This window comes from Equus przewalskii, chromosome 13 (genome assembly GCF_037783145.1).
Source record: "Equus przewalskii isolate Varuska chromosome 13, EquPr2, whole genome shotgun sequence".
NCBI lineage: Eukaryota > Metazoa > Chordata > Mammalia > Perissodactyla > Equidae > Equus > Equus przewalskii.
Window position 1 is genome coordinate 30,660,875 of NC_091843.1, and position 25,720 is coordinate 30,686,594.

Here is a 25,720-nt window from a genome sequence, read left to right on the forward strand (position 1 = left end):
AGAATCATTCCACATGTCTAAACCAATTCCCAGGGGGCAGTGTAGGCTCATGGAGAGAGCAATGGACTGAATATTGGACTGGAGATTCTGTCCTAGCTCTGTCACTGACTAGCTGAGTGACCCAGACAAGTCACTGTATTGACTGGACTTCAGTTTTCATCTCTGTAAAATTAGTGTAAGGTATCTTTTTCTTTCCAAGTTTCTAATCTTGTTATGTGATTGTGGCCAACCCATTTAACTTGATTTGGCTGATTTGATTTATTTGTTCTTACTAATGCCTAATCATTGACTGTCTATTTCAGATGTCAAAATCTACAGGCAACTTCCTCACTTTGACCCAAGCTATTGACAAATTTTCTGCTGATGGTGAGTATACTTTTTTGTTATTGTTGGTGCAAAGGGTCTGATTCTCCTCAGATTACAGAGGCAAATTAAAATTGTTTCAGTTTTATTTCTTTTCTCTTTTGCTTTTACCAATGCTTTAAAATATTCACATTTTCTTGTGTACAAGGTAAGAATTGCTGATGTGATCTGTTTAGGAGGCAAAGAAATTCAAGCTAAGTTTTTTTTTTTTTTTTGAGGAAGATTATCCCTGAGCTAACTACTGCCAGTCCTCCTCTTTTTGCTGAGGAAGCCTGGCCCTGAGCTAACATCTGTGCCCATCTTCCTCTACTTTATATGTGGGACGCCTACCACAGCATGGTGTGCCAAGCGGTGCCATGTCCGCACCTGGGATCCGAACCGGCGAAACCCTGGGCTCCCGGGAAGCGGAAGGTGCGAACTGAACCGCTGCGCCACTGGGCTGTTCCTCAAGCTAAGTTTTTGAGTCTTCTTTTGCTTTTTTTTTTTTGAGGAAGATTAGCCTTGAGCTAACTACTGCCAATCCTCCTCTTTTTGCTGAGGAAGGCTGGCCCTGAGCTAACATCCATGCCCATCTTCCTCCACTCTACATGTGGGATGCGCACCACAGCATGACTTTTTGCCAAGCTGTGCCATGTCCACACCCAGGATCCGAACCGGTGAACCCTGGGCCACCGAGAAGTGGAACGTGCGAACTTAACCGCTACACCACTGGGCCAGCCCGAGTCTTCTTTTAAAAGGAGATCACTGTAATTGCTACCTGGCTTGTTTCTAATTTCTTACTACTTCTAAGATTAAAGAGTTGGTTTGTAGAGATGCTGCGTATGTAGGAAGCTTTTCCAAAGTATTTCCTCCATCTTTGATATAAATGTAGGTAACTTGAACCTGGGAGCATTCATTTTTCAGAAAAACTTTTTTTCCCTGGCCTCAGTACTGTTCCTTTTGATCATTACTTTGTCAAGAGAAGAAATTCATTCTCCAACCTGAAGGAACCATTTATTTATTTAGAGAAATTTTCTTTTTAATTATTATTATTTTTATTGAGGTAAGCCATTCATCTCTTGTATAACTTAGTCTTTGGTCATCATGCCACTTCTTTCTACTGATTGTGGCTGGCACAGTTTGAGACCATACTGAAAAGGATGGGGAAGAATCAACCTAAGTAACTTTGCATAACAGTGTTTTAACTGAACAGTGGAAGGCCAAAAGAACTGTACACAAATATTGTCGTTAGTGAGTCTATTACAAGAGGTGTAGATTACTATTCTGAAACTACTTTTTAAAAAAAATTATTTTATTGAGGTCATAATAGTTTATAACATCGTGAAATATCAGTTGTACATTATTTGTCAGTCATCATATATATATGTGCCCTTTCACCCCCTATGTCAAACCCCTAACCCCCTTCCCCTCTGGTAACCATTTATTTGTTCTCTTTGTCCATGTGTTTGTTTATCTTCCACATATGAGTGAACACATATGTCTTTCTCTGTCTGGCTTATTTCGCTTAACGTAATACCCTCAAGGTCCATCCATGTTGTTGCAAATGGGACGATTTTGTCTTTTTTATGGCTGAGTGGTATTCCATTGTATATATATATACACCACATCTTCTTTATCCATTCATCAGTCGATGGACACTTGGGTTGCTTCCACATCTTGGCTACTGTGAATAATGTTGCAGTGAACATAGGGGTGCATAATTCTCATTGAATTGTTGATTTCAAGTTGTTAGGATAAATACCCAGTAGTGGGATAGCTGGGTCGTATGGTATTCCTATTTTTAATTTTTTGAGAAATCTCCATAGTGGTGATTTTTATTTTTGCTGTTGATCCATGGCAGTCCTTGAAAGCATTTGTTATTTCTTAATTTATATGTAGGCTTTGCAGTGTACCCAACTGGACATGAAGTTGATGTTCAGTAACCACATTTTTTTTTTTTTGAGTTCATAATAGTTTACAACGTTGTGAAATTTCAGTTGTACATTATTATTTGTCCGTTACCATATAAGTGCTCCCATTCACCCTTTGTGGCCACCCCCAAGCCCCCTTCCCCCTAGTAACCACTGAACTGTTCTCTTTGTCTGTATGTTTTCAGTAACCACATTTCTAAGTCATTGATTGATGTTTTATTTTCCCTCCTTCTTCCAGGAATGCGCTTGGCTCTGGCTGATGCTGGGGACACTGTTGAAGATGCTAACTTTGTGGAAGCCATGGCAGATGCAGGTATTCTCCGTCTGTACACCTGGGTGGAATGGGTGAAAGAAATGGTTGCCAACTGGGACAGCCTAAGAAGTGGTCCTGCCAGCACCTTTAATGACAGAGTTTTTGCCAGGTAATCTCTGGACCCAGACTGCTTTGTACTTTGGAGTTGCTTAGTCCTGGTGCATTTTTAAGTTTTCTTTTTTTTATTTCTCCTACAATAAATTAGATGTTAATAATTCCTGCTCTTTATCGAAAACTTACTTGTGCCAGGTACTATGCTAAGTACTTTGCATCCATTATCTGATTTTAGCTTCATAGTAACCTTATATGATAAAGATATTATTAGCTCTATTTTATAGTTAAAGAAATTTAAAGCTTAGAAAAATTAAATCTTTCATTAAATGCCTCAAAGCTAGTAATTTCAAACTTGGGATATAAACTTGCTTTTATCTAGCATTCTCATAACTATTTTACCATGCTGTCTTGCATTAGAGTAGGGCAGAATGGGTAAAGGAAAAGTAGATTAAAAAAAAAGGAGAATTGTCATTTTTTTTTTCCTTCAAAAGACATTTATCAACCTCTTTATATCAGGAACCATCCCAAGCCCTGCCATTAAAAAGATGAATAAGACTTGATCCTTCATTGTGGTCTAGCAGGAGAGAAAAACACTTATCCAACCAATTATAAGTGTAATAATAGGAATAGAGGGAATTCAGAGGAGAGGACGTAAGTTCTGGGTTTCTTGAGAAATAAACAGGATATTTTCAGGGAGAGGAGAAAGCTATGGAAAGAGTATGGTATTTACTTGAAGTACAGCATGTGGAGGGCAAAAGTAAGAGATCAAACAAGTTGGGTCCAGATTAGCCCAAATTATGAAGGGCCTGAGGTGGCAGGAGAAATTTTTTTTTCAATATGCAATGTCAGTTGTTTAAAATGCAATAATTAAACTTGACTGCAACCTTAGTTAAGCTATTTTCATATTGCATTTTGGACTTCATGATAAGGTTTCCATGAAGGAATTTTTAAACAAGCACATCTTTAACTGTGTTGTCATAAATAGGAGCCCTAAGCAGTGTCAGATGACAGAGTGGGTAGACAGTAGGGAGCTGCAGTAGGCATTTGTAAGGAACACAGAGATGAGTTTGTGCTTGAGCAGTCTTAAAGGTTTCAGGCATTGTTCTCATTTTACTGTTTATCACTATATTTGACAGTTTTTTACACCTATGTATACTTGCCTTTAAACTCAATAACCTTTTTTTCCCTATTCAATAGTGAAATGAATGCAGGAATTATAAAAACAGACCAAAACTATGAAAAGATGATGTTTAAAGAAGCTTTGAAAACAGGGTTTTTTGAGTTTCAGGTAGGCTATTCTTTTAGTAGCTATAAAATATGTTAGTGTGAATATGATATACTTCACCCTTTTCCTTCCTGCTGTAATGTAATAACTCATCTAAAGTGGAGACTGAAAATCTTGCCGGGAAATTTTTAAATTTTTCAATGAATTGTGATTTAAAGTAATTTTCTTTGGTACTTTTTCTGTTGCATCCACTTATAAATAATTATGTTTTTAGTTGAGCCATGAGTTAATAAAGAGGTTAAATCTAAAAATCGGGGTCCAGCCCGTGGCTGAGTGGTTAAGTTCTCACGCTCTGCTTCGGTGGTACAGGGTTTCACGGGTTCGAATCCTGGGGGCAGACATGGCACCACTCATCAAGCCATGCTGAGATGGCATCTCACATATCACAACTAGAAGGACCCACAACTAAAAATACACAACTATGTACTGGGGGGCTTTGGTAGAAAAAGGAAAAATAAAATCTTAAAAAAAAAAATCTAAAAATCAGTCACATTTTCCAGGAAAACATTTTTAAATTGATAAAAAATAAAGACAAAATTGTAACTAATTGCTGTTAGTTTGAAAACAAACATTTTCTGAGGTTTTCCACAAGGTGTCAGTATTTCCTCAAGTTTGGCAGTTGAAGTGCTTAAAGTAAAAATGTAGCTTTCCTCAGTCAGTTTTGTAAAATATCACGTTGGGATTTATGTAACTTGGTTTTCAGAGATGTGGTTAAATAAGGATAAGTGCTGAGCATAGCATTGTGTCATATTTATAGCCTTTTTTCATACTTAATGTCTTTCCTACATGCTGCCCAGAGTATTTGCCCTTAGTACACAAAATTGTTCAACTTTTACATGTTACAAAATGTCTTTTTTAAACATTTTTCTTAAGGATCATTAATATAAAACTGCAATATCCTTTGGACAAGGACTGATATACATTTACTTGCAAGTTGTTAAAAATAAAGTAAAACCTTTTCACAAATTCATTATGGAATTTTAAAAGACTGAAAAACTTAAAAATGCATTAAAATAGAGATACTGAATTTTTTTCCTTTAATTTTATTTTAAAGAAGTATGAGGAGAGAAATGGTAAATAAATTTGAATTTTATAGGCCTCGAAAGATAAGTACCGTGAATTGGCCATAGAAGGGATGCACAGAGACCTTGTGTTCCGGTTTATTGAAGTTCAGACACTTCTCTTGGCTCCATTCTGTCCACATTTGTGTGAGCACATCTGGACACTCTTGGGAAAGGTACCTTTATGCATTTAAGATGTGGGTGGTTTTGATTTTGGCCTCTTTAAATAAATATTGTGGTAATAATGTTCCTTAAGCAAAAAAGACTAAAAACGAGTATTTCAAGAATAATGCTGGATTCGTCATCTCATAATTATTACACAGGTTAAACTGAAGCTGCTTCCTGTTTAGACACATACATCATGTCTACACCTTTATAGACACAAAGTGTATATATTTTAAAAGCATGTGACTATGTGCATGTTGTTTGTCACCTACTTCCTGTTAGGAAATGTTTACGTTTGGATATATTCAAATATATATTTGAATATTTGTATAACTGACATTGTTTTTCTACCTGTTTATTAAAAAGGTGAAAATATTGAGAAAGATATAAATAACTGTTATGAGCTACCTGTAAACAAAGATAGAAGTGTATATTTGCATAGATATTCTTGTTTTATGTAAAATTCCTGGCATACATAGGGCTGCATACTCAGGGATACTATATTAGGATTCTTACTGTGAAGATGAATCCAATTATTTCTCCCAGACTTGCAGATAAACAGATTGGTTGGTTTAATAACTCCTTTCCAACCTTATTAGCCAGGCTCTTTTGTATTTTTCAGTGCATGAACAATGCAAAAATGTGCTTATGATGTATATACTGAATAGCTATACTTTCAATACTGGATTTATTAATAGAATAAAAACTGAGTATGCATAATTTATATAATAATGATTAAATTTAGGCAAATTAGCATTACATAATTTTCTTTGAAAGTGAGCATATGTGTGTGGGTATTAATATGCTTGTACAAATGGATGCTAATTAAGAATGTAGAGTCAGACTTCACAGCCTGAATTCTAGGGAACATTAGAGCAGGGGCTCTGGAAGTGTGTTCTGTGTGGTCAGGTTTGAACTTTGAGCACATAATTACAGATGGTAGCCTTGGTATGAAACTGTAATCGAGAATCATAAAATAATTGTGATGTCTAATCTTACTGAACCCTTCGTTTTTTTTAAAGCCCGAATCAATTATGAATGCTTCATGGCCTCTGGCGGGTCCTGTGGATGAAGCCTTGATACGTTCCTCACAGTATCTCATGGAAGTAGCTCATGACCTTAGACTGCGACTCAAGAGCTATATGATGCCTGCTAAAGGGAAGGTGAAGTCATTTTCTTTAAAAAAGGTTATTCCTTAAAAGTTGTTGGTCAAATAACATTTAATAGTAAAGAAAATTGAGACAACTTTCATTAAAACGTATAGAGCTATCTTCACTGCTAATGCAGTTCTGTAGTGTGTATATTTTTAATCTTCAAGGTGGTAGTGGTATATACTGGAGAAGGGTTCTTTCATTTTTGGTTTCTATGAAATTGATTAAATGTGTTTTTTGCTCTCTTCTGCCCTGTAGAAGACTGACAAGCAACCCACCGAGAAGCCTTCACATTGCACCATCTATGTGGCAAAGAACTATCCATCTTGGCAACATATCACCCTGTCAGTTCTACGTAATCACTTTGAGGTGATGCTCACGGTAGACTTTTCCCTCGACATTGTGGATAATGCTTATGCTGCTCTTATTTTTAGGATGTTGGCCTGTCTAGGGAAAGGAAGACAGGCAGCTTTGTTTAATTACCTTTAGGCATTGAGTGTCCTTTGTTATCCTTGGAGGCTCGTAACGGGATGCCAAGGGAAGAGCTGCTTTTTCATTATTTCTGAAACATTCGTACAAAAGTACACGATCTAGTTGTATGTAATTAAAAGGTGTGGGACTTTTCCCATATGTGTGGTTAAAATTATGGAGCAAAAAGACTAAGGTTGCCATTGGATTTGTTGTGACTTGAACGCTGGGATTCATGAAGCCTTAACCTTATTATGTTTGAAAAAAATTGAAGCTTCACTCTTGAGTAACTTAAAAGAAAATGGTCACATTGATAATTACCCACAGAAATGAAAAGCTTGATATTGTTTTTGACTCTGTTGGGTAAATAGCTATTAAGTATGATAGTTGTATTTAAAGGAAACCTAATATTTAAACTTAGTTCTAGGTTTTCCTAAAGAAAAAAGTTCACCTACTTTTTTCCTGTCACATTCAAAATATGAGAACAAGTAGGTGTTGTGGAATTCTTGCTCAGGTTATTAAGAACAGTTATTGGCAGACACAAACCATTAAAGTGCTCTTCAAAAAGAGAAAGAGAGACAAAATAGGGATTATGGCCGAAGCATAAGGTGATAACATAAAGGAAAAATCTTCAGTTTTGATTTTCTAGACCTTTATTGGAATTTTGCCTCAATACTTTTCAGAGTTAATTAAGAAATACTCAGAAAAACTTTTACGTTTATAAAATTGGATGAAGGGAGAAGATCATGTGTTTTTGTCTTCCTTGTGAACCTATTTTTATGGAGAACTACCTCCTGCTTTGATTGTGTGTAACAGAAATAGAATGTAGCCTTTAGAATCTTCTCGCAGCATTTGACTTATGGTAAGTAAAAGAGTAAAAGCTACTTCGGTAGGTAGAAACCTGAAATTATGCCTCAGTGGGTTACATATTAATACGAGCATTTCCAAGGAAGCGGTGGAAGAACCAAGTATAGTATGTAATGTCCCAGCTATTAAAAATGCATCACCACTGTTCTTTTAGAAATTATTTTTTACTTTATATTTTACAGTTTCAAAACAGCATTATCTTTTAGCATTATTTGGAATGGTCAGCTTCCTTTTAAATTTTTGTTTGTTTTCATCCAAAAGAACTAAAAGACTGTTGGTTTATAATCAAGAAGAATGTTCTTATGATTATGGCACTTTTTGGTGACATAAGGAAAACGTGTTTCCTACTCTCTCCTTTTTTCTTCCGTATGTATTTCAAATCCACACATTGATAAGTGGAGAAAATTTTTTCTTTTTACTTTTTATTAAGATTATGATACTTTACAACCTTGTGAAGTTTCACTTGTACATTATTGTTTGTCAGTCATGTTGCAGGTGCACCACTTCATCTTTTGTGTCCACCCCCCCACCCCCACTTTCCCCTGGTAACCACCAGTCACTTCTCTTTGTCTACATGTTTAACTTCCACCTATGAGTGGAGTCAAACAGAGTTCATCTTTCTCTATCTGGCTTATTTCACTTAACATAATACCTTCAAAGTCCATCCATGTTGTTGTGAATGGGACAATTTTGTCCTTTTTTATGGCTGAGTAGTATTCCGTTGTATATATATACACCATATCTTCTTTATCCAGTTATCGGTTGATGGGCACTTAGGTTGCTTCCACATTTTGGCTATTGTAAATAATGCTGCAATGAACATAGGGGTGCATGGGTCTTTTGGAATTGCTGATTTCAAGTTCTTTGGATAGATACCCAGTAGTGGGATGGCTGGGTCATATGGTATTTCTATTTTTAATTTTTTGAGAAATCTCCATACTGTTTTCTGTAGTGGCTGCACCAGTTTGCATTCCCACCAGCAGTGTATGAGGGTTCCTTTTTTTCCACAACCTTTCCAAAATTTGTTACTTTTTGTTTTGGTTATTTTTGCCATTCTAACAGGTGTAAGGTGATATCTTAGTGTAGTTTTGATTTGCATTTCCCTGATGATTAGTGATAATGAGTATCATTTCATGTGTCTATTGGCCATCCGTATATCTTCTTTGGAGAAACGTCTGTTCGTGTCCCCTGCCCATTTTTTGATCCAGTTGTTTGATTTTTTTGTTGTTGAGCTGTGTGAGTTCTTTATATATTATGGAGATTAACCCTTTGTCGGATATATAACTTGTAAATATTTTTTCCCAATTAGTGGGTTGTTTTTTTGTTTCAATCCTGTTTTCCATTGCCTTGAAGAAGCTCTGTAGTCTGATGAAGTCCCATTTGTTTATTTTTTTTTATTGCTTCCCTTGTCTGGGAAGACATGGTGTCCAAAATGATCCTTTTGATACTGATGTCAAAGAGTGTATTGCCTATATTTTCTTCTGGAAGCCTTATGGTTTCAGGTCTAATCTTTAGGTCTTTGATGCATTTTGATTTTGTTTTTGTGAATGGTGAAAAAGAACAGTCAATTTTCATTCTTTTACATGTGGCTGTCCAGTTTTCCCAGCCCCATTTTTTGAAGAGACTTTTTTTTTTTTTTTAAGGATTGGCACCTGGGCTAACAACTGTTGCCAATCTTTTTTTTTTTTTCTGCTTTATTTCCCAAACCCTCCCACCCCTGGTACATAGTTGTATATCTTAGTTGCAGGTCCTTCTAGGTGTGGGATGTGGGATGCCGCCTCAGTGTGGCCTGACGAGTGGTGCCATGTCCGTGCCCAGGATCCGAACCCTGGGCCGCCGCAGCAGAGCACATGAACTTAACCACTTGGCCACGGAGCCGGCCCCTGAAGAGACTTTCTTTTCTCCATTGTATGCCCTCAGCTCCTTTGTCAAAGATTAGCTGTCCATAGATGTGTGGTTTTATTTCTGGGCTTTCAATTCTGTTCCATTGATCTGTGCACCTGTTTTTGTACCGGTACCATGCTATTTTGATTACTGTAGCTTTGTAGTGTGTTTTGAAGTCAGGGATTGTGATACCTCCAGCTTTGTTCTTTTTTCTCAGGATTGCTTTAGCAATTCGGGGTCTTTTGTTGCCCCATATGAATTTTAGGATTCTTTGTTCTATTTCTGTAAGGAATGTCATTGGGATTCTGATTGGGATAGTGTTGAATCTGTAGATTGCTTTAGGTAGTATGGACATTTTAACTATGTTTGTTCTTCCAATCCATGTGCATGGAATGTCTTTCCATCTCTTTATGTAGACATCAGTTTCTTTCAGGAAAGTCTTGTAGTTTTCATTGTATAGGTCTTTCACTTCCTTGGTTAAATTTACCCCAAGGTATTTTATTCTTTTTGTTGCGATCATGAATGGGATTGTGCTCTTGAGTTCTTTTTCTCTTAGTTTATTATTAGAGTATAGAAATGCTACTGATTAATATATGTTGATTTTATACGCTGCAACTTTGCTGTAGTTGTTGATTATTTCTAATAGTTTTCCAATGGATTCTTTGGGGTTTTCTATATATAAGATTATGTCATCTGCAAACAGTGAGAGTTTCACTTCTTCATTGCCTATTTGGATTCCTTTTATTTCTTTTTCCTGCCAAATTGCTCTGGCCAAAACCTCCAGTACTATGTTGAATAAGAGTGGTGAGAGTGGACACCCTTGTCTTATTCCTGTTCTCAGAGGGATGGCTTTCAGTTTTTGTCCATTGAGTATGATGTTGGCTGTGGGTTTGTCATATATGGCCTTTATTATGTTGAGGTACTTTGCTTCTATACCCATTTTATTGAGAGTTTTTATCATAAATGGATGTTGGATCTCGTTGAATGCTTTCTCTGCATCTATTGAGATGATGATGTGGATTTTGTTTCTCATTTTGTTAATATAGTATATCACGTTGATTGACTTGCAGATGTTGAACCATCCCTGTGTCCCTGGTATAAATCCCACTTGATCATGGTGTATGATCCTTAATGTATTGCTGTATTCGGTTTGCCAAAATTTTGTTGAGGATGGAAATATTTTTTTCCCATGTACTTTAGTAAAGGTTAGAATTGAAAGTAAATGGATTATTGGAAATATTACTATATGTTACTTTTCATTTAAATTCATTCCCAACCCTTGGCTTTGATACTGTGCTTTTCCAATAAGGAGAAAATAAGTTACCCAAAACTCTGAAAAGGCTGCTTGCTTTATTTTTCACTCTATTGAAGAGGACAGTTGATGTTTGCAGAAATGAATTTAAATTCAGGCAGCACATTTGAGACTGTGTGTATATTAGTGATATATGAGTAGGCATTTATTTTTGAGTAGCTAGAAATGATACTATTTTTAACAGGTTGATAGCTAGGGATTCTTTTTTTTTCACATTTGTGGTAACAATTTATAAGGAAGAGTGTTCAAAAGCAGACATTATATAAATCTTGTATGATACTTGTGTAGTTTTCATTTTGATATGACTAATGGAATGCTTTTAGAAGTTTGAAGAGAAACAAGATCTTTAAAAGACCATTTCGTTTTCTCACTAGTTAAGATCTAATGTTACAATCCTGGAGGTGCCATTAGTGTAAGGAAAAATTAAATATTCAGCTTGAAGCATCTGGTTTTCTCCTGTATTCTAAAAAACCTGTATCCTTTGAATTTAGAGGGAATAGGAGACTCCCTTCTGTATTATTCATTCACCTTTCACTCCCCCATGATGCTCGAGGTTGCACACTCCTCTTCTCTAACAGACTGATAGAGGCCACCATTCTAGTCTGGCCGACTTCCTACAGGCACATCTGCTATCCTTAATTATCTTTCAAATATTTTTCTCTGCATTCTTCCCCCACTCTTTTTTTTAGACCAACAGTGGAAAGTTGCCTGATAACAAAGTCATTGCTAGTGAACTAGGCAATTTGCCAGAATTGAAGAAATATATGAAGAAAGTGATGCCATTTGTTGCCATGATTAAGGTAAGCTATGGACTCTGTGTAGCTCTGAACACATGAATAATGGTTAAATAGGATAGTAGAAGGAAGGGGAAAACTTTGGGTACAGTCTCCCCATAAATCTGCTAAAATAGCACTTTTCAATCAGTGGTTGTGAGAAATGAGCAATCAGATTTGGGGTTTACCTGTGGAATGGCTGAGTATGTGAAAATATGTATTGTGGAAGAAAAATTGGTTTAGAATTACTGCACTAAATGATTCTATTCATGTTCCCTCTTCCTTGCTTTTCAGCTTGGGAAGGAAGCATATTCTTTTAGCTTACATTAGGGTGTTTTTACTGGATCCTGTAACTGGAACCAAGATTCTACATTTGTATAGGTTTGCCTTAACGGGATAAATGCTGTTTATAGTGGTTAGCCCAGGGTTTCTCAACAATGGCTCTGTTGATATCTTGGGCCAGATAGTTCTTTGTTGTGGGAGTCTGTTCTGTGCACTGTAGGATGTTTAGCAGTATCCTTGGCTTCTACCCACTAGATGCCAGGAGAACCTCCCCGCAGACCCTCCTTCCAGTTGTGACAACCAAAAATGTCTCCAGATGTTGCCAAATGTCTCCTGGGAGCAAAATCAGCCGCCTTCCCCAACACGCCTCCCCCACTGAGAATCATTGAGTTAGACTTTTAGTTTTCCTCATATACATAGTTGATCTGTTGAATTTCGTGACAAAGAAGAACAGTAAGAAGGCTGTATGTTGTTTAAGATCTCAGGCTCTGGAGTCAGATAAATCTTGGTCCAAATCCTGTTTGTCTGTCACTTCTTAGTTTTGATGCCTTAGACAAATCACTTAAATTCTCTGGGACACAAAGTTTTTCATCTATGAAATGAAGAAATTACTAGAACCTACTTTTTAGGAGTGCTGTGAATAAATGAAATAATACACTTAACAGTTTAGTTAAATACTACCTGTCAAAAAGTAGGCTCACTAAGTGTTTTTTTAAAAATGTAAATCAGTGTCTTTCAGCTTGCTAGGCACGTAGTGGTTATTCTTGTACTTTAGATTAAGTCCCGAATCTTCTAGGCTACAGATGTCTGCCTGATGGAGACCAAAACTCTTAGCTTGTTGTATTTTAGAGAGATTTTATTCTTAGGAAAGCCTTAATTCTCCTAGACCGGAGTCAACCGTCTGAGCCTTATGGTGTTTGAAGTTTCAGAAATAATTTAGAATCCTGGGTTGACCTATACCAATCAAGTTGTAGTATGTTGGCTAGTACGCTTGTAATTCATTGGTTCCCTACTCAGCTAGTGTCGGTCAAAATGCCAGATCCATTGTCGATATGTCAGTCCAACAAAATATCCCACTGTTGGTTGCAGAGGCAATTAATTTTAATGACATGCCTTACAGGATCCAGTGAAACTGATTGAAAAGTAATTAATTAATATTAGATTAAAGACTTGGCTTTTTGAAAAACCAGTGTCAGACTGTTGAGTAGTAATATATTTTTTCACTAATATTGGTGATTTGCCAAGCACATTAATGGTTTGAAACTTTGGAAAGCGTTTAGTAAATCTGAGGATAAGAAAATGGCTTTCTAGGGGCCAGCCCCGTGGCTGAGTGGATAAGTTCACGCACTCCACTTTGGCGACCCAGGGTTTCGCTGGTTCAGATCCTGGGCACAGTCCTAGCACTGCTCATCAAGCCATGCTGAGGTGGCATCCCACATAGCACAAATGGAAGGACCTACAACCAGAATATACAACTATGTGCTGGGGGGCTTTAGGATGAAGAAGAAGAAGGAGAAAAAAAAGATTGGCAACAGATGTTAGCTCAGGGCCAGTCTTCAAAAAAAGAAAAAAAAAGAGAATGACTTTAGCAGTTTTTCATGGGAAAAGAAACAACTTGGATGGTAAACAAAAATAACGGACATCAGGAATCATGTCAGATCACTTCTGTGTAAGAGCAACATGTTCTAAACAGTTAGCTATATTTGTGCATATAAACTTGGATATTTAAAGACATTTTGAACGTCTTTAAAATTTGTGGGAATTTTTTGTTTGGTTATTATTAATTCATTATTCTCTGAAATAGCTTTAAAGATGTGGCATCTTGGAAAATTATTTATTTATCTATTTATTTATTGTTTACCTGAAGGGATATTTGCACACCTTTGTTTGATTCCTTGTCAAAGTGAATTCTTTGGGTTTGCATATTGTCAGTCTAAATAAACAAAGATAAAATCATACTTCTCTTATAAATCTGAAAACCTTGTCTTTCCAGTCTTTTCAGTGCTGCCTAATCTTATCATACTTTAAATGGTAATTACTCTCAGCGAGTAATTTTATTAGCAAGCAAACATAGATAAGGGAAACCATGAGTCTAAGGCCTTTCCTTTAACTGTTCAAACTTGAAGATTTTATCAATTGAGAGAAGAATGATTGCTTTGGAGGAAATATATTCTTTCCAACATATTCTTAATGTGATTTTGTTTTTCAAAACCATTTTGACTATTAGGAAAATCTGGAGAAGATGGGACCTCGTGTTCTGGATTTGCAGTTAGAATTTGATGAACAGGCAGTGCTTATGGAGAATATAGTCTACCTGACCAATTCCCTTGAGGTAAGAAGGACCAGGGATTGTAATAACTAGTTAACTAAAGTAAACATAATCCAGTTCTTTTGTTTTATAATAAGTCTTTTTATAAACTTCATATTCTGTGTTTAGTACCTTTGCCAAACATATCAGTCAAAAATATTTTTGGGGGGCCGTCCCTATAGCTGAGTGGTTAAGTTTGTGTGCTGTGCTTTGGCAGCCTAGGGTTTTGCCAGTTCAGATCCTCGGCGCAGACATGGCACCACTCATCAGGTCACAGTGAGGTGGTGTCCCACATGCCATAACTAGAAGGACCCACAACTAAAATATACAACTATGTACTGGGGGGATTTGGGGAGAAAATGCAGGAAAAAAAAGAAGATTGGCAACAGTTGTTAGCTCAGTTGCCAATTTAAAAAAAAAAAATCTTGGAAGGAAAGAGAATGGATGGGTATAGAAGTTGCAAGAAGAAAAAAATGTTCTGTCATTTCACTTTTCAATTACTCTACACGTAAAATACTACCTGTATATGCCTGGATTTTCCTCCCAAAATTATCTTTAAAAAAATGAGGAGAGACCTTATATTCAAATACTTTGAAAATCTGTCCTATTAAGGGGCTCTCTGAATTGCTTCTTTTTTCACCTATCCGTTCTAGACCTCAGATTCACAGAATTGGATTAATTAGAATCTTTGATTCATAGTATACAGTAGTCCCCTATTATCTGTGGAGGATACATTCCAAGACCCCCAGTGGCTACCTGCAACCACGCATAGTACCAAACTATAGTATGTTTTTTCCTATATATACATACCTATGATAAAATTTAATTTACAAATTAGGCACAGTAAGAGATTAATAACAATAGTAATAAAATAGAACAATTATAACAATATACTGTAATAAAAGTTACCATATATCTTAGCAACCTCAACATTTTTCCTTCCTTATTAAGTCAAGAACTCTCACCTTTTCACTTAGAGGAAGTGCTTTAGGGCTTCTCTTTGGCGTATCCGAATTGCCAGCATCACTACTCTTGGCTTTGAGGCCATTATTAAGTAAAATAGGAGTTACTTGAACATGAGCACTGCGATACCACAAAAGTCAATTTGATAACCAAGATGGCTAAAAGTGACTAACAGGCAGGCAATATATGCCCCATGGATATGCTGCACAAAGGGATGATTCATGTCCTCGGTGGGTCAGAGCCGGACGGCTTGAGATTTCATCAGGCTACTCAGAACAGTGTGCAATTTAAAAGTTATAAATTGTTTCTGAAATTTTCCGTTTAATATTTTTGGGCCATGGTTGTTAGTCATGGGTAACTGAAACTGCAGATAAGGGGGGACTATGGTATTATCATCAGTCCCTGCCTGACCCTTTTTTTTTTTAATTAACAATATAGTGAGCATCATGAATCTACTGTCCAACTCAAGAATTAGAACATTACCAATAGCTTTCACATATCTGTGTGTTTCTCCCCATCCCATCTTCTTACCCTCGACACAGCTTCATATATAGATTCTAAAAACGCTGTCTCTCAGACAACTTAGGCAGAAGGAAAGATAATTTGCTCTAGAAAACTGTTAGAGAATTCAAAAAGTAGTTCTAGTGATATTGGAAACACTAAAGTAAAAAAAAAAAAATGCGGGTTTAGAGTTTGAATAAAATTGTTTCATAAAATATGGAAATGGAAGAAAGTTATTTCTAAATAAGCATTTTATGTCATGTAATTATAAATGAGTTAGTAATTAAATTAAGTATTAATAGACATCTATTTTACGTGTATTTCTAAAAGTTCGTATATGCTCATGGAGGTCAAAAAACTAATTGGAGCTTTTCCCTGAGACAATGGGGACACCTTATATTTAGGCTCATCTTATATTTAGGCTTATGCAATATGCTGCATTTCTGAGTTTTTCCTTTTAAGTGGAAGCCTTTTATTCAGTGCTGAATTTCTGAACTTTAATTGGAAACCTTTTATTCTGATTTTCCTTTTCTCTTATACAGCAGGTAGATGCCACATTTCATTATACAAAATGGTAAACATGACTATCTAAATAACAATACTATGAGACATCTAAGATGAGTGTTAAATAATTACAGATTTTACTTAATGTTTATATGGAAAATAATAGAATTGCACAGACCATTTCATGTTAAGTGGAGAACCTAGTTTTGCTCTTTAGTGAAATGGAGTGATGATTAATTTAAATCATATTAAGTCATACTAATGACTTTCATTTTTTCCTCTCTATTTAGCTAGAACATATAGAAGTCAAGTTTGCCTCTGAAGCAGAAGATAAAGTCAGGGAAGACTGCTGTCCTGGGAAACCACTTAATGTTTTTAGAACACAAGTAAGTTGAAAGAATCTCATCGAATCATTACATTTTAGAGCTAGAAGAGACCTTAGAGACCATTACATCTAAACCCATCATTTTAAAGATGGAAGAAAGTGAGGTCACGAGAAGTTAAGTGATTGGCTTGCTCTAGGCCACATAGTTTGTTAGAAATGGGGCTGGATTTGAGGTCTTCTAATTCCCTAGTTGGTGCAATCCTGTTTTCCTTACTTTACTGTTATGGATGGCATCAGATGTTACTTGTGGGTTTAAAAATAAAAATATGATTTTCAAAACCTGATTTTTATACAATAAATACAGTGAAAATTGAAATGTTAAGATTTTTTTAAACAGTGGAAAGGAGCTTTTATACTTCAGATGAGTCTTGGTTTGATAATGTGATTCAAGACTTTTTGGTTCTGGGCATAAACCAGATTGATGCATTGTCTTACATTATGCTAGAAATGCTTTTTTTTTTTTTTCTATTTTTTGGCCATTGTTGGTGAAGATAAATAGGTTTTGGAGTTTTGGGAGATTCTATTTATTCACTCTCAAAGAATCCATTCAGAATGGCAGTATTTGGCAAAGTCTGATGGAGTGCAATTGTGAGAATTCATAAAATGCCCTACTTTTCTTGATAAACAGAGGACTTACGTATATCCTGTTCCTTTTACCACATTTGATTGAAAACCTAGTGAACAGAAAAAGCCTATTTTGAAAGAATGAAGTAATCATGATCATGGAGACTTCCTGAATTTATCAGCGTAGTTCGAATACTCTCACTACATTAGGATATGGTGTCTTTTAAAAGTGCAGTCATTCAGACCATGGAGATAGATAAATGAAATGTGTTCCTTATACAAATATGTTTATTTAGGCTGCTTTCAAGCATTGCATTAAGCTACTGTGTATTTAAGTCTTTAATAAGACTCAGTTGACTTTTTCCACTTAAAATAATAAAGAGGTCTTTGACTGTGTAGCTTATACAGTGTGGGAGGGAGTATGGCATAGAACTGGGTTTAATCTTGCCTCTGCCTCTTACCAGCTCTGTGACCTTCGGCTACTTTGTTAATCTTTCTGGTTCTCAGCTTCTCATCTGTGAAAAGGGGTCTTAAAGAACTACCTTTCAGGATATAAGGATAATGTGTGTAAAGTGCTTAGTACAGTGCCTGCTACATGGTGGAAATTCAATAAATGATGGTAGTTTTAGAGGAGAAAATATAATTATTGTTATTATGCGTCATCAGTATTGATATGTGTAGTCAGTCATTTTTACCTAAGCATTTGGTTCTAAGCACGAGCCTTTGTGCATCTTTTCCTTTATATTTGAGTATTGCTTGGTCTTGATTTTAGAGTACCAGAATTAAATCTGTCTTTTATTGGGCATTAGAAATGTAGCAGAGATTCCCCCTCCTGCAGTATTCAAGTTTGATTTTCTGTAACAATCATTTTTATTTTCCTAGCCTGGTGTGTCAGTTTCTCTAGTGAATCCCCAACCATCCAATGGCCACTTCTCAACCAAAATTGAAATCAGGCAAGGAGATAACCGCGATTCTGTAATCAGGCGTTTAATGAAAATGGACCGAGGTATCAAAGGTAAATGGTTTCCCTGAAATGCACATTTGGCAGTAGCTTATAGATTTGATGAGTTCTAAGCGGAGGGGAGAGAGTAAAGTAACTGGCTTGTTTAGGGACAGCTGTGTAATGTGGAAAGCATATTGGACCCGGAATCAGGAAACATATACTCTCTTTGGGACATTGTAACTGTGTAGCTTGATGACTTCGCCATATCACTTAAGCTCTAAACAGATCTCTCTTTTAGTAAAATGAGGACAGTGGATTAGATATTTTTTAAGGCTCCATCTAGCTTTAAAATGGTAACAAGCAATTTCTCTCTCTCAGAAGTATTCAAAATTAAGGAACACATACCCTTAATATTCCAAACTAACCTGCTCAACTGGTCTGTTCCTGAGGAAGGAAGAGAAGCAGAGTAAAAGTTATTGAGTTGCTGTCATGTGTTAGCGATTTAATCCTTTTATGAACCTATAACTTAGAGGGTATTATTATTCCCCTTTTAAAAATGATGAGATGGAGGTCAGAAAGGCTAAATAACTTGCAGATTTCATTGAACTAGTAAATCCTGGAGCTGGAATTCAAACTCAGGTCTGTTTGACTCCAAAGCTCATATTCTTTCTTCTAAGCAATATGCCTCCAGGTAAAATAGTAAATAATCGTAATTTCTTATCAAGATTAAGTTTAGATCTTCTATGATTATATTTAATATAATAATTTATAGCTTGTTTTTTTTTTATCACTCAGCCAGGTCTTAGGCTGAGCAGAATGTGAAGGGAGTTAGTGTGTCTCTGTATTATTTTTCTTCTAAATTATAGAGACAAATTAATGTTGAGATTCCCTATTTTGCGTTCTTTCCTCTTCTCTTCTTGATGGCAATCAAGAGTTGATTGGAGCACATTCCATTAGTATGAAATCTTTTTGAAAAGATTTACAAATCACAGACAGGAACCTAATTTATGTTCAGGCTAACAATATTCCATTAACCTAGAAGACTTAAAATAGTCTTTTGGAATCCATTCTACCATGTATTTTTTTTTTGTTCTCTTGAAGTCGTCCGTGCAGCTTCTGTGGACACTTCTTGAGAGACTATCGTGTGTGGTATATATAGAAACTCCTGTGTATGTCCCAGGGAGTTTGGGGAATCCACAAAGTGCTGTTCCTTAGGAGGCTGCCTCTAGTGCAGGAGTAGGGGACTAAGCTACTGAAGTCTAAGGAGAAACTGCTGAGTGCTGTAAGAGACGTGTAGATAAAACTTACAGCACAGAAAAAGGTGAGATGATTTCCAGCTGTGATCAAGGATGAATTTATGGAGAAAATATTGTTTGGATGGGGCCTTGAAAATTGTACCTGTGAGGGTGAGGGGAAAGGATGTACTGTACCAGCAGGAGGGAAACAATCATCCTTGTTTCTCTGTGTACCAGCAATTTATTAGGGCTAGCGATTGTATTGTTTTTGGACATTTGAAAAAGTTGTGGCAAAGTGTACACAACATTAAGTTGGCCATTTTAGTCATTTTTAAGTGTACAGTTCACTGGCATTAAGTACATCCACATTGTTGTGCAGCCATCATGCTATCCGTCTCTAGAACTTTCATCGTCCCTCACCGAAACCCTGGACCCATTAAACAATAACTTTCCATTCTGCCTCCCTCTAGTCCCTCGTAACCACTGTTCCGCTTTCTGCCTCTATGTATTTAACTTTTCAAGAACCCTATAAAAGTGGAACCATACACTATTTGTCCTTTTGTGTCTGATTTATTTCACTTAGCAAAATGTCTTCAAGGTTCATCCATGTCGCTATAGACATTTATCGTGTTCCCTCAGTAAACCAGGTACTGTAGAATGATAGCACCATCCTTAGAACTGATAGGTCACAAAAAGCAGAACTTGAGAATTTTGAAATATGAACATATTAGAAGCCATTTTGTGGCCTTCATTTGGCTATTTTATATTACATATAATCAGTCATGAGAAGATTAATAGGAAGAACTCTTAGTCTTGAAGAACAATATGGTACCTTTTAAAGAAAATAGGTATTTGTGTGGACCCACTGGATAGGATTATTATGAAGCTGTAGCACATGAGAGGATGTATTCCTGTGTTGAAAATTGTGTTATATAATGTTAAACCTGCCTTTTAAATATTCTCAGATACAGCACTCACTAGGTTTTTCAGAATTGTACTGAAATGTGTTTTCTATGTCTTGTCTTTTCTCCCTGAGCCTCTGGCATAATTCTTACATCCTTTGTCATACTAGCTATGAATAATATTATCACAAAGTGCTTTTAGTTTGCTGTTAGTAGCTGCTGTGAATTTTACAAAATAAATGGAAATGTTAGCGGGAGTTTGAAATTGATATTCCTCCAAGTATCTACAAAAGAGCTCTAACCTTGAGACTTTTCCAAAAGCCCTCAAGATACTTTGATACTTAAGGGGCTGAGCATATTGAGTATATGAGATGGGAAAGGAGTGAAATTCAATAACGTATTTCTCGGTCTGTCTGCTGCAATAGCCAGCGAGTCGTCCAATTAGTGCCAGTTGTATTGAGGGTGATTATGATCTAGGTCCAGGAGGAACTGGTCTAAAACCATCATTTCACTCCACAAAGACCACTGAGCAACTATTTGATGATAATGACTTTAAATCACTCACATCCCATGCCACATATGAACTAATAACTTGGAGGTGAAAGGCACTATTTCACATTATCAATGTCTAGGAATTTTCAATCACACTCATCTTTTCTCTAAGTGCCTTGAATCTCGTGTGGTTGCAGACTTAAATTTCAACATTTTCAATGATAAGAGAGGTCTGGAATAAGAAAAGATAGTAAAGCCACTAAGAAAGCTCCAAGAATTTATTGGCAGTAATGAACTACATGGTGAAACATCAAAGCAAATGTGTTTTGTCACTTAGAAGCCTGATCGAGTATTAAGGCTTTGAAATAGTTTGATTCAGAATTGCCTGGAAGGGTGAGGGAGGCCTGTTTCAGGGAGAGACAGAGGCAGATCTGCAGTAAAAGGCCTTGTACTTAAAATCTGCTGGCAGGGCTTGTCGCTGCTTCCACAGCAAAATATTTGGTATCACCGAAATGCATGTTGACTTGCAATGGCTGTTATAATGAATTGTATTCTTCCCCCAGAATAAGATTATGGCTGTCATGAAGGCCGTATCTGCCCCTGTCCCATTTTAATTTTCAGGACTTGTGCTTTATCTGGGAATAGATTGTATGGTGTCTGTAGAGACTCTCCAAAGACTCTCAGGCAGGCTTTGCCTTCATGGTAGTTGCAGGTAATTGCTCTGTAAGCCCCAAGATCCCTACTCTAAACTTACAGTCCTTCACTCTTTGTTTCCCAAGAAGAATAGAATGCCTGGATAACTTGTACTCCTGGCATAGCCGCCAGCTGCATTAATGTCTCCTTTTATCTCTTATCCCTCTCATGCAAAACTTCATTCTCTTAAGGCAATGTGAGGGAGTGTAGCTCATGGACCACCCAGTGATCTGCTTTAGAAAGGGGTGGGAAGTAATTCAGAAAATATCTTCTATTTCTGGGGATCAGGTTAAGCATAACTAGCCATGCTACACTTAGAATGAGATATAAACCCAGAATCAGCATTTGTAGTCATTTATGGTATTTTTCCACCGTATAAAATAACACCATTTGATGTTGGGAAGTCTCAGAATTGCTGAAATAAATAAATTTCTTTCAACCTCAGTTGTTGGCAGGAGTGTTGGATCATAAATTTTTTCAAGGGCCAAGTGCTTTCTTTGCCAGGAGCCATCTTATCAGCTTGCACAAGAGCAGATCAGGAAAATCTCAAGCAGGATAGGGTTGGCAGTCATCCAGAAGCTCAAAATTCTCAAAGCTATGCCCTTTCCCCTTCTCTCCTTGTCTCTCATCAGCTTGTTAATACAAACATTTTGATCCTTTGAGCAAAACAGGAAACTGGTAATGCTATTTCTTAGAGTAGTAATTCTTTCCCCAAAAGTATTTTCCAAAAAAAGCTACAACTCTTGCAGTTTTAATGTATTCCAGGAAGCAAGACAAGAAAGAGAAATAAGTTTTAGACATTTTGATCTTCTGAAAAATGGTCACTTGAAGCATATAGAAAGTGATTTGAGAAACCATATAGGATAATGTTCAAAAATATACTCAATCTTTCTTCTTGGTTTATGATCCCAGGAGAGGTGTTGTACAGAATCTCTGACTATTTTTGATCTGGATAGAAGCTGACAGAGGATGAAGATTGTTAGATTTGGCTTTGTTTTCTGAAATTGGATCCTGTTTAATAATCCGACGAAAATATTTTTCAGATATAACAACCAACATGTTTAAAATGTGCGTTATCAGACTGAGGCATGGGTTTGAGTCAGTAGCTGTAATTAAATGCTCATACTGATCATCTCTTTTGCTGTAGACCTTTCCAAAGTGAAACTGATGAGATTCGATGATCCACTGTTGGGGCCTCGGCGAGTGCCTGTCTTGGGAAAAGAGCACACTGAGAAGACCCCTATTTCTGAGCATGCTGTTTTCCACGTGGACCTCATGAGCAAGAAAATTCATCTCACTGACAATGGGCTACAGGCAGACATTGGTGATACGATTATCTATCTGGTTCATTAAACTTGTGCAAATTGGAGATATATCCTGGCTTCTGGGGTGTGACTACTCTGATTGTGCGTACAGATTGGTTGTGAGAACTTTAGGCTGGACCTACATAGATTTCATTTCTAACTATCAAATTCTGCATGTAATCATAATTATACCAAGTTATCTTGGAATCCTGGACCTAATAAATTTTTTTTTCCCTTCTTGGGCCTCTAAAAGAAACAGTTTGTGCCTACTTTGTTTTTTTTCTTTTTTTCTTTCTTACCAAATTATTGCTGTTTCCCGGAAGCTTCTAGTCTTTCAGATTAACACAAAAGTGTCAGTATGCTTCTTTTATGAGGTGTACTTTGTACTATTTATGAAGGCTAAGGAGTATCTAACAACTTTTTATATTATATCCATTATGGAGTTAGCTGTATTTCTTCTTTAAAAAGAAAAAAGTAAATTTGACAGCTAGTTTTTCTTTTTAAAGAAAAGAACTCTGATGGTGATTTAAAAGAACAAATGAGAATATTTTGACTTGACTATGATCACTAAGTATTTTGTATAAAGAACAAATAGATTTTGTATTTATAAGAATTTTTTAGCTTTAATGTATTAAATTACCACCAATGATGTTTTTTCAGGGCTAATATCAGTACTTTATGAGCAGTTTATTTCCTCTACACTGAATTTTGACATTTTAAAAGAGAGGATTTTTTTCCCCCAGAAATCTGCTTTTATCAAATTTGTCTTGAGTCCAGTTGTGTTTAAACATCATGCCTACTGTGTTGCAAATTTGTTCTCATATTCTTACAGGAATGTCTTTTGATATTGTCTGTGCCATCTGTCTTCATATGAGGAAAAAATATTAGATATTGATTGGCATAGGAGAAAGACATTTCTGTTTCTTGAAGGGTTCATTATGGGGAATGACCAATTCTGGTAACCCTAAGGAACCTAAATTCTAACTTTCAGGTCATGGAAAGAGATTTTATTGAGCTTCTTTAATTTTGCTCTCTACAATTTGAGATTACTGGGCCTGGTTAAATGCTTTATCATAGATTCATTAAAGCAAATCATAGAATGTTAGAACTGAAAGATCCCTTAGATATCATCAAGTATAAATTATCACTTATCTGCTAGGGGCAGGCAATATAGCCTAGTGGGTAAGATTACATACTCTGAAGTCAGACTAACTAGGTTAGATTTCCAGTTCTTCCATTTGCTACTTGGGTGATCTTGGCTAATTACTCAGCCTCAGTTTCTTCATCTATAAAATGGTACTAATAATGTGCCTACTTTCTAGGCTTACAGTGAGATGTTTAGATGAAGCAATCTAGGAAAATTATATATATAGCATAGTGCCTGGCAAGTGGTAAGCCTTCAGTAAATGTTGCTGAATAATAATAACAATAATAAGGGTCACCCTCAGTGGCCTAGAGGTTAAGTTCAGTGTGCTCTGCTTCAGCAGCCCAGGTTCAGTTTCCAGGTGCGGACCTACACCACTCGTCAGTGACCTTGCTGTGGCAGCGGCTCACATACAAAAAGAGGAAGATTGGCAACAGACCTACACCACTCGTCAGTGACCTTGCTGTGGCAGCGGCTCACATACAAAAAGAGGAAGATTGGCAATCTTCCTCACCAAAAATAAATAAATAAATAAATAAATAAATAAATAAATAAATAAAATAATAATAATATACCAGGATGTATTGGCTTGATGTTACCATAGGCTATAATCATGTCCTTTGTATTGGTTCCTTTGGGGCAACTGTTTTGTAGTTTGCCCTCCTTTAGATTGTTTTGCTGCTCTCTCACTCTGCATAGCCTTAGTTATTCCCCAGATTGAGAAATCCTTCCTGGTGTCTACTTACATTTAACTTAGGAAAATTAAATTATATGTGCTGAGCAAAAAAAAAGGAGGAAGGAAACTAATTTAAATCTTGTGAGTGATTGTAGCTGTTTTATTTAATGAGCCTCTGAACCTGTGCTGTCTTGGAGTAAGTGTAAGTTGTGATTCATGGATCCTCTGTTCTCTTAGGCTCAATTCCTATGTGTCTCTCTTAGAATGAACATCTTGCTGGGGTGAATATGCTTCTTGTGTTTAAAGATACATAAGTTTTGTTCAAGGAAGCCTCTAAGCATAAGCCCATTACTTCATGTGCTGCTCAACTAAAGAAAGAGCAATTAGTTGAAATGCTGAAAGAAAAATAGGATGCATTGGGCTTGTTGTATTGATAGGAGATTGGTACTTTCCTAAAGGATTTTTTTTTTCTTTTTTGGTGAGGAAGGTTGGCCCTGAGCTAACATGTGTTGCCAATCTTCCTCTTTCTGATTGAGGAAGATTGTCACTGAGCTAACATCTGTGCCAGTCTTCCTCTATTTTTCGTATGTGGGATGCTGCCACAGTGTGGCTTGATAAGTGGTGTGTAGCTCTGCACCTGGGATTCCCAAGCTGTGAACCCTGGGCCACCAAAGCATAGCACACGAGCTTAACCATGACACTGCCAGGCCGGCCCCGTAAAGAATTTTAACTCTTTTTTAAGTTGTGAAATATAGTGCACACACACAAAAAGTGAATAACAATAAGAAATATATAATATACACACAAACCATATGAAATACACACAAAAAATGAACACAAAACAGAATTTATCAACAAAGGAAAAACCTGGGTAATCACTACCCTCAAAGAATAGCACAGTGCCAGCGCCTCAGAAGCCTGCCTGGGCCTCCTCCCATAATGACAAACTTGTGGCGCACTGTATGATCAGTTTTTGTACATGTTCTGTATGAGCTTGAAAAGAATGTTTATTCTGCAGTTGTAGGGTTCTGCATGTCTGTTAGGTCAGAGTTGCAGATTGAATTGTTCAACTCTATATCCTACTGTTTTCTTGGTTTACTCTTTGTTTTTGAGAGGTGTACTAAAATCTCTCATGACCATGGATTTACCTATTTCTCCCTATAGTTCAGACAATTTTTGTTTTATATATTTTGATGCTGTGTTATTAGGTGCATATAA

General features: G+C 36.5%; 1 protein-coding gene across 3 annotated transcripts in view; it reads left to right on the forward strand.

The window, feature by feature from the left end:
- LARS1 (leucyl-tRNA synthetase 1) overlaps positions 1 to 22,938 on the forward strand; it is a 62,262-nt gene extending 39,324 nt beyond the window's left edge. For all 3 annotated transcript variants that reach the window (XM_008513873.2, XM_008513872.2, XM_070569317.1), the window contains 11 exons: positions 303 to 366; positions 2,512 to 2,695; positions 3,838 to 3,928; positions 5,022 to 5,162; positions 6,174 to 6,314; positions 6,561 to 6,671; positions 11,523 to 11,633; positions 14,116 to 14,220; positions 16,455 to 16,550; positions 17,996 to 18,128; positions 22,526 to 22,938. In XM_008513873.2, coding sequence (XP_008512095.1) covers positions 303 to 366; positions 2,512 to 2,695; positions 3,838 to 3,928; positions 5,022 to 5,162; positions 6,174 to 6,314; positions 6,561 to 6,671; positions 11,523 to 11,633; positions 14,116 to 14,220; positions 16,455 to 16,550; positions 17,996 to 18,128; positions 22,526 to 22,731 — 1,383 coding nt within the window. In that variant the 3' untranslated portion in view covers positions 22,732 to 22,938. The remainder of the gene's footprint in view (positions 1 to 302; positions 367 to 2,511; positions 2,696 to 3,837; positions 3,929 to 5,021; positions 5,163 to 6,173; positions 6,315 to 6,560; positions 6,672 to 11,522; positions 11,634 to 14,115; positions 14,221 to 16,454; positions 16,551 to 17,995; positions 18,129 to 22,525) is intronic.
- Positions 22,939 to 25,720: the final 2,782 nt, after the last annotated feature.